Source organism: Spermophilus citellus (assembly GCF_964194105.1).
Source record: "Spermophilus citellus genome assembly, chromosome: 1".
In the NCBI taxonomy this organism is placed as follows: Eukaryota; Metazoa; Chordata; class Mammalia; order Rodentia; family Sciuridae; genus Spermophilus; species Spermophilus citellus.
Genome location: NC_138182.1, coordinates 221,574,953 through 221,584,598, shown reverse-complemented (window position 1 = coordinate 221,584,598; position 9,646 = coordinate 221,574,953). Strand labels below are relative to the sequence as shown.

The window sequence follows — 9,646 nt, the reverse complement described above, 5'->3', positions numbered from 1 at the left end:
CACAATAGACAGCACAATAAAGCATTTTGAGAAACAGAAAACCACATTCACTTAACTTTTATTACAATATATTGTTAAATTGTTCTATTTGATCATTAGTTATTGTTTCTAACCTCTTATTGTGTCTAATTTGTCAACTAAGCCTTTTATCACAGGTATGTATCAGGAACACACATAGGACAGGGTTGAGCATTATCAGTGGATTCAGGCATCCACAGGGGTCTTAGAACGTATCTCCCAGGGCTAAGGTGAGATTACCGGAAATGAGAGGAAGCAACATCTTTATGTCTCAGCGTGAAGCGGCTGAAGTCACTTTACTCCTTCATCCTCACAATATTTCTGTTCAGGAAAAAGTTTTTAAAAAATATAAACTCAAAAGTTGAGGCTAGGCAGACAGCATTTATAAGTATCTTAACTGGAGAAGTCTAAAATTTCAGCATACAAAATTTTAATGTAATGTAACCCCTTTATTACTATTTTTTACCTTTTTTAATATACAAATTTTTTACTTCTGAAGGTAATGAATATGAATAATCATCTTCATCTATATATCTATGCTTCATATTATATATAAGTGCTAATTCATAAAATTGCAGCACAGTCCAAAATTCACATATGCAAAATTTTCACATACGTAAAAATCTCTTGACAAATAAAAATACTTTAAGTGTAAAAGTAAGTAAAAATACTTATGACCAGCTACAGACTGTGTGTGTAGACAGGTGGGAGCAGGGGTGGAGCCTTGGCAAACCAACACCAGGATGAGTTCCACCTGGTAAGTCCTCCGAACACTAATGCAGAACTCCTTCAACAACTTATAAAAGTTGTCGGTTAAAGGAGGCTGACTTGACACATTCTTCTTTGTCTTAAGCGTTAAGACAAATCCTAGAGTGGAATAACGAATGTCAAAGTCTATCACCTAATAAAGTGCTAATGTAATGATTATGAAAGAAGAGCTCAGTTAATACTCACTTTCTCTGCAATATCACATCTTGCAGGTACTTTGTGTGTGTATATATAGCAATAGATACTAAATTGGCCAGCCACCTTGAATATATGTAAAATGACACTAGTAAAGTAGTTCCTATTACTAAAATTGATTGGATTCCATTACGTTTTAATGCCTTCATAATTTAAAGCTCTAAAACATGTAATACATCCTGTCAGATGCTCCTGACTTGCAGATACCTGCTGCACATGAGATGCCACCACACGTTAAATCAACCTACAGCAGATCAGCATTTTATGTTTTATGAAATTTCAAGCTCATTGTGCCTCTGTAACCTAAACATGTTTATGATGATTTTTAACTATATTTGTACCATTTTACACAACATGTGACACTGCATCCAGGCAATTTTCCAGTATCTGTGCTGCTAGAGGAGGCAGAGCTACAGATCATCTATAACAATTTTAAAGCTCTTTTAATGCTAATCCAAATCACTAGGATTAAACTTGATATACATTTCGGTTTGGTATTTAACTTCTTCTTAACTGCATTTTGTTTAGGCTCATATTAAATCATTCTGTGGCCCCCAAATTTGGCAAGTGTCAGGACGAAGGCACTTGGAATTAAGAGTAGGAAATTAAACTGCAAGTAACTGAAAGTTGACCACTTAAAGTCCACTGATAGGTCCATCATCAGTAGCATTCTCTATGAATTTTATACAAGAGGCTGCTGCTTCTTCAATGGATTTTGACCAGCCACCAAGATTTCCAGCGAAGTATGGAAGGATGCTAGCTGACATCTGGTTAAGGTAAGACACCTGTTTCAAAAAGAAAACACAATATTTTAATTTTTTATTCGCTTAGAGCTTTTTCAAGCAGGGACCTGAATCTTGATTGGTGGAGGGGACACTATGATCCTAAATTTCTGGGGACTTTCTGAAATGGATACGAAGTGTGGACACATGACTACAATTAAGAAATCTGGGGACATGAAAAGATTCTTCCACATTTGGAGCAACTAATAAATTTGCAGATGCTTCATCAAACTTACAGTGCATGAAGTACTATCAATAGCCTCGATAAGAAATCCAGCACATATGACTTCACTTCTGATGTACTGTGGAGAAGGTGGGACTGATGGCAGGATGATTGACTTGGCTGCCACCATGTAGGTGTTGCTGAAAGTTAAGAACACACATTCCAGGTTCTTGTGAGAAACAAACAACAGTCATTAGGAAATAAACTATAATTCAATTTATTTATTTATTTATTTTTGCAGTGCAGGGGATCAAACCCAGGGCCTGGTGCATTCTAGGCAAGCACTCTACTACTGAGTTGTATCCCCAGCCCACAAAGCAATTTGTTTATCCATGTAAAAGCAAAGCTTCTGTCTAAGTGGCTTGCATCAGAAAACCTTCTCTCTGGCTGCATTCAATTGTAGGGAACAGGAATAAGGGCCATTGGTATTTTCTCCTTAAGAATTATACATATTTTGCAAAACTTCCCAAAGCTGGAGTCAACCTCCAAATTAAAGTTTCCTTATATTCTAAAGGGTTGTAATTTCAGTTTCCACTCCCTTTATATTAAAAAGAAAATAATACCCATTGTTTTAAAGAACCTCAAACAACAGAGAACCCTATAAGCTAGAAAATAAGAAATTCCCTTCTTTCCACTCTACCTGCAATCCTCTTCTCCACCCTAAAGCACTCTTCTTAATATTTTTTGTGGGTAGTTCTCTAGTCTTTGCTGTATAAAAAATGTATAATATTAACATCTGTAGAAGAAAATGCACACATGTAGATAGATTTTACATACACATGTATGTTATAATTATGATTTAACCTAACAATAAATCTGTTTCTGTATTAGTGTCTCTATAGGTACTTCATTGGCACACTGCCTTGGGATTAATTTGCATAATTATTAAGAAAGAACTTTAGTGAATTTCTCATCTTTTGATATAACATATGATACTCTAGTTATCCACGTGAGGGAATATTTGGGACTTCGCCCCTGAGACACCACACTCTGAGGAGTCTGATGAACACAGACCAGTGCCCCAGTTGATCAGTTGATGGCTGGTGCTGGATGTCTATCTAGCACAGTTGAGCCTCTGTGAATCCTAAACAAACTTTTGGAATTTATTTGCATTCACTGCCTTTTTTTAAACTTAAAATGGAATGTTTTAAAAGGTTTGCTAAAATTCAGGTTTACATCTCTACAGAGCAACTGCTTGAGAATCCTTGCATGATGCTTTACCCATAGCTGGCACCTAATATGTGATTGTTCATGTTTTAAATGGCAGCTAAAGATTCATCCAGGAAAAAAATTAAATGAATATCATCCAAGACCAGAAATGCCTATGTTGGCTTCCTTACTTTCATATTAACTCTCCATTTCTAAGCTATACTATAAGGTATTGTTAGGACACTTGAACTGTGGATACTTACCCATCTTTGAGAGGCTTTCTTCGTGATACAAGTACTATGAAGTCTTTGGGTTTGTCACTATTGACCTCAGAACAGATGATGTAATATATTTGATCATTCTCGTTCACCCTGTCTATGACTTCACAGAACCTATGTAAACAGAACAGTGGAAAATGGGCACACTTTTCTATCTGCTAGAATAAGGCATCCACTTCTCCAATTAATGTGCACAGTCTCATTGATGACATCCATATTTGCCCTTCAGCTCACTTAACCACATCCCCCCTCCCAGAACCAGCATCATTGCTCAAAAGCTGCCTTTGGAATGAGCTGTTTGGTCAAAAGGAGCAATTCTGCATGTGATGGAAAGGGTTTTGGCCAATTGACTCCAACTTCACTGCCCTGGATAACTTCAGAAGAAGACATTAATCTGTTTTCCACAAAATTATTTTTCTCTAGGGTCAAGTAAAGTGAATTATAAAAACAGTTCAAGAAGGACTATTAGGTGAAGAAATAGGATATGTATAACATGTTGGAAAGAGCACTAAGTTTCTTTGACTTTTGAGTCTCAGATTGCCATTTAGTAGCCATGTGACATTAGGCAAGTCATTTTGTTATTTCATTTTGAGGTGTAGATAATATCTATGGGATTATTGTGAGGATTAAATGAAAACAGAACCCAGTGCCTGAATCACAAGTAGGTGTACAAGAGAAGTAAGTTGAATTAGAATTAATTCATTCATTCCTCCATTCATTCAAGTTCAATTTGAATGCGATGTCAAGTGACATAGAGAATTCTGGGAGAGATATTTTAAAAGAATTAATGCCAAACTTTAGACATTGTTCTTCCTAAGAATTTTGTGTTTGTAGAGAATTTACAAATATTGATGCAAGAAAATTAAAAATGTTTCCTCTTCTCAGATCATTTTATTAGTAACTATTCAAATCTAACATAAGACTTCAGAGATGTTTCACCTTAGTGGTATTAAATTGTCTATTACATGCTATTAATCACAGTAAGTTTTAAAAATTTTAAAGATGTGCCTCTATACTGTCAACATTTGGCAATAAATAGTAACACTTAATATAAGAAGAGGTCTATGCGATCAGCCCTTGCTTTTCAGCAAGGCATCTGTGAAACACTGTAGCTGAGAGAGCTGGACTGAATATAGGTGACAAGGTGCACAGCTCTGTACAGTTGTCTCTCTGTATCTTCAGGAGATTGGTACCAAGATCCCTGTGGATACCAAACAGTGTGGATGTTCCAGTCCTTCATATAAAATGGCATAGTATTTGCATATGACTCATCCTCCTTTATAGTTTAAGTCACCCTTAGATTACTTATACAATGAAAATGCTCTATATGGAGTTATCCTGTCTTGTTTAGGGAACGAAGACAAGAATAATGTCTGTATGTGTTCAGTATAGACACCATACTTTCCCTAATATTTTTAATCTATGGTTAGTCAAATACTCAGATGTGGAATCCATGAATATAAAGAGCTGACAATATTTCAGGAAAGGAGAGATCATGGAAGAGACTAAATTAGGAATTAGGAGGAGTAAGAGCAGTACATTGGTGGCAGAAGGCACCCTGTGCATCATGGCACTCATGGTGCATAGGGAGTGGGAAGGAATGCCTTTCCATCAGGATTCCCTGCTTGTTCTGACAGCTTCTTGCCAGAGAGCATTGCTTCACAGATAAAAAAGAGACTTCCTGTTAAAGGCCAAGAGTGCGGAGGGCATTGGATAATCACTTTGTTAGGAGCAATGAGGCTGCCTGTTAAAGTAGAACACTGTGGACTTGGGAGCCTGGCAGAGCTGGATTCCAATTCAGGTCCTATCACTCTGCTGCCTGTGCAATCTCAGTAGGTCTCAGAAACAGGAATAACATCAACTTTAATGCTATTGGGAGTATTACAGTAGATGTGGGTAAAGCATGTCAACTCAATGTAGGCCAATAAGTGAGCATTCATTTTTGTTTTGCATCTTTCAATATCACCTGACGTAGTATTCTGTGCTGAACAAGATTTAATAATTATTCTTAATTAATAAAACATTAGACCCTGGAGAGAACTACAATATGGAGGGCATCTTTTACATGATATCAGGGGTGATTAAGAAAAATAATTAAATTTCTTCTTACATGTAATGGGGGTCCCACAGTGGTCGCTTTGTAAAGTCCGACAAGAGACAATAAGCCAAGTTTGCTGGGCTTTTCACATGTTTTTCAACCCAAACAGATAAAACATCTTGCTCTTCCAGAGTATATATTTTTATCTAAACGATATTATAAGAAAAATTAAGTTACAAGAGAAAAATTAATGTTTTTGCTTTGAAAAACTATATGAATATATATATATATATATATATATATATATATATATATATATATATATATATATAATCATAGATCAATTACATGAGCTAAAAGACACCTTGTCACCTGGATAAAAATGAAGCTTCAACATGACAATTTGACCATGAATACTTGGGTATCTAAAAATCTGACCAGGATGTTATAAATTAAGGGTGAGTTTTTTTACTGTGCAATAATTTTTTTCTTTAAAAGTAAAGAACATTAGTCTTTCTCTCTTGATCTCCTTGTGATGTTTCCCTGCCTCTACCCAGAGACAACAGGAAATATCACTAGACTGCTAGGCAGGCCAGTTCCTCAAGGCCCCCAGTGCTATGGCTTAGGACACTTTCCCAGAATATAAGCATATCTTCAAGTGGGCTAAGGGGACCCTGGATGCAAGCCAGCCACCTCCAGAACCAACTCAGTCTCTCAGTAGGGCCCCTAAAACACCCTATTTCCTCAGCACAAAGCATTCTTTTGATTTTTGTATCAGCAGGACTCATACTTCTGCAAGGCTAGTTCCTGTGTTTCTAATGTATATTATTCCTTAGATAAGAGGAGGCCCATCTTGGGGAGCCATTTGACATATACTTAAACATTAAAGCATCCCTTGTTATTCTGAGCTTTCCTTCTACTGTGCTTTTGACAATAATCAAGATGTGTGTTCTGCTAAGAGCACATTTCTTTTCTGCCCATTTTCTCTATCTTTTTCACGGTACTTTGAAGTTAGTGTTGAAATTTGCCATGTTATCATTCCCATGGCAACAAAGTGTGAGAAGACAAACAAATATGAGGTTAGGCCTTCACTGCAGGAATCAGGCAGATGAAAAAATCAGGCTATGAAGGAGAAAATTTTATTTAAATATATATAACATTTATTTAAATATATATATGTGTGTATGTTTATTTATGTTTAATATATATGTGTATATGTGTGTGTTTATTTATGTTTAAATCATTTATTTAAACATAAATAAACACACACATATACACATATATAATCAAAACATAAATAAACACACACATATACACATATATAATCAATAAGCAAATACAAAAAATGAGAAATTAATTAAAAGCACCATTAAGATATAAATAGTGATTATTTTTATTTCTGCAAAGTACCTCTCTTTGATGCCAAGTATGTCTTCATATCCAGTATGCAAACGCAGATGTGGCCTAGGATGTGAGTAGGTCTCAAACTCAAAGAAAAACATGGATGGAGTTCTAGCAGGTTGCTGAGACCCACCCTTCTTAGCCCAAGAATGCCTACCTGTGCCCCCAGCACAAGGGGAGAAAAAGAAGATCATTTAAATCCAGGAGGAAGTTACTTTCTCAAAACATAGTGGCCAGGTGGCTCTAGGACAGACTGTTGGGGCTCTGAAATTTCAGAAGAACTAAGGGTATGTGGCCTGGAGGAATTCTGGATCCTTGGTCATATTGTGGCCTCAGGGCAGCCAGATTCCTTGGTGAAGCCAGAGTGAAGTGGGATATAATATTGGGCTAAACACTTATTAAGAGTAGAACTGTGTTCTCTCCTCCTCAAATTCATGTTGGAGTCCTAACCTCTTGTATCTCAGAATGAGACCTTACATGGAAATAGGGTCATTGCCAATATAATTAGTTAAGATGAGGTCACATTACAGTAGGGTAGGCCCCTAATCTGACATCTTATAAAAAGGAGAAATTGGACATAAACTCACACACAAGGAGAGCAACACCTGAGGATGAAGACAGATTCATCCAAGGATGCATCAAAGCCAAGGAACGCAAAGATTGGCACAGTGCCAGAAGCTAGGTGCAAGGCATGATCCTGATTATTTCTCTTTCCCTCAGAAGCAATCAACCCTGCCAACATGTTGCTCTCAGACTCCCAACTTTCAGAACCGAGAGACACTGACCCAGTGTGTGGCATCCTGTGATGGCAGCCCTAGGAAGTTAATGCAGCACTTTTCTAGGGAGCTACTCCCCAGGCTACAGACATATTGCTGTTGCTTCTTATCATGGAGCCAAAGCCAACATCAAGCTCGGTAGATACCACTAAATTCTGCCTTTACAGAGCTCCCTTGGCATACTGAATGCCAGGAAGAGTAGCAGGGGAGTACATGAGGTTTTATTTCCTCCACCAGAAGGTGAGGACCACACAGTCCTCCTTGTCCCACTGCCCAGATCATCGACCTGGCTGCAGAATGGACAAGAAGCATTGGCTGATTTTGGCTAAGAAAAGACAGCTTTTGTTCCATGAAAAAAAAAAAAATTCTCCAAAGACAGTTCCCTAAGAAAATGACTTCCCCTTTATACTCAGGAGAACAGAGGATAAATTCCATTTGTAACTCAAACGTTTTTTATCATCTGGTGGTTAGAGAACTGATTCTGTGAAACAAAGCTTAAAATAAGTAGGCTCAAAATTTGCTGAAATGAGCTTTGTTAAGATTTTATTAGTGGTGTGTTTATTCATTCTAAGAAGACTCTGAATTTGGTGTGAATATCACACAAACAGTACAAGAAGAAGTAACCAAACTTTTAAAATTTTTGTACTGTTTGTTGACAAATATGTTATTGAGATTTCATTATGGGAAATAAGGCGAAATTGGTTTTTATAAAAGCTTATAGGGATTTCGGACTTTCCTTGGAGGTACTTTGGATAACCCCAGGGCTAAGGGGCGGGGGTGGGCAGGTAGAGCTCGGGCCCCACCCCACCCTCAACTTCAATAGGAGTTCTGTTCTATTTCCTCTTCTGGGTTTCTGTCCTGGGAAGAGGTTTTCAGGTGGTTCATACCCTTCTGACTTTTACTGTAATTTTCCCAGACATTCTCAGTCACTCCTTCATGAAAAGCTACTCTCCTGTCAGGCCAGTCTCCTTCTTGGGGTAATTCATGTCAGAAGGACTCCGCTCAAAAACATTCTGCTTAGAAATCCTCTCCACCCTCCAGTACTCTACTTCTGATACCATCATCCAAGAGATAAAAAAATTAACCCCTCTTGGCCTTTCACCCTAAGTAGGTCTTACTTTACTTTGAATTGCCTGGGAGTTAATCTTTTCAACTTAAACACTAAGGTCTCTCACCTGTTTACAAATTATTATTACAAATTATTATTAATTATTCTTCAGCAGATTTATGTACAGGTGTGGTGTTCCAAAAATACATCTTTTGCTTCTTGTATTATTATCATAATTAATTTCACATTTACTGTATACAGAAAATGAAATATAAGTTAAATTTCATTTCAAACACCATACTTTTACTATCAAAATAAGCATCAGCTTAAAAATCTAAAATAAGTATGATTTTGAACAGAGAACTGTAAGAATTATTCAACTAAATAAAGTTTTTTTAAAAAAGAATTCTTCAACTGAATCGTGACAGAGAAAAGAGAGATGTATTTTTTATAACTTTTTATTTTATTTTATTTATTTTTTTAATGCAGTGCTGATAATTGAACCCAGAGCCTCACATGTGCTAGGCCAGTGCTCTACCACTGAGCCACAACATCAGCTTGAGGACTGCACTTTAAAATTAAAAAATATTAAAGTTGTAAACAGTGGGAGAGAAGAAGGGGATAACTCAGAGAGAAAAAAATTTACCAGATTTTTCAAATCAGATTTTTGTTATAAATAAAATATTTAAAAGAAGAGATTCAAACTCAACTGGGATAACACAAGATTTTTCCTTTAACCATACAATATTTTCTGATTCATATTTATATAAAAATTAAGATTTAATCCTCGATGGCACTCCTACAAAGTCTGGCAAGTTATTAGTTGGGTTTGTTTCTGACCACAACTTCCAAAAAAAGTGAGGTTTGAATACATGATAAAACTCACTAAAAATGTTCTTTTGTTTCATTCCAGACATGAATTTGTGCTTTCCATTGCTGCTTATGAATGTTCAGGTGCTAGAACAGAAAA

The 9,646-nt window shown here is 36.5% G+C and overlaps 1 protein-coding gene across 1 annotated transcript in view; it reads right to left on the bottom strand.

The window, feature by feature from the left end:
• Positions 1 to 1,616: 1,616 nt before the first annotated feature.
• The window catches only part of ACOT12 (acyl-CoA thioesterase 12), a gene marked incomplete at both ends in the record, with an annotated part of 44,383 nt that continues 36,353 nt past the window's right edge, over positions 1,617 to 9,646 (bottom strand). The window contains 4 exons of the mRNA XM_081305054.1: positions 1,617 to 1,766; positions 2,000 to 2,126; positions 3,399 to 3,527; positions 5,524 to 5,657. Of these exons, the coding sequence (XP_081161180.1) occupies positions 1,617 to 1,766; positions 2,000 to 2,126; positions 3,399 to 3,527; positions 5,524 to 5,657 (540 nt within the window). The remainder of the gene's footprint in view (positions 1,767 to 1,999; positions 2,127 to 3,398; positions 3,528 to 5,523; positions 5,658 to 9,646) is intronic.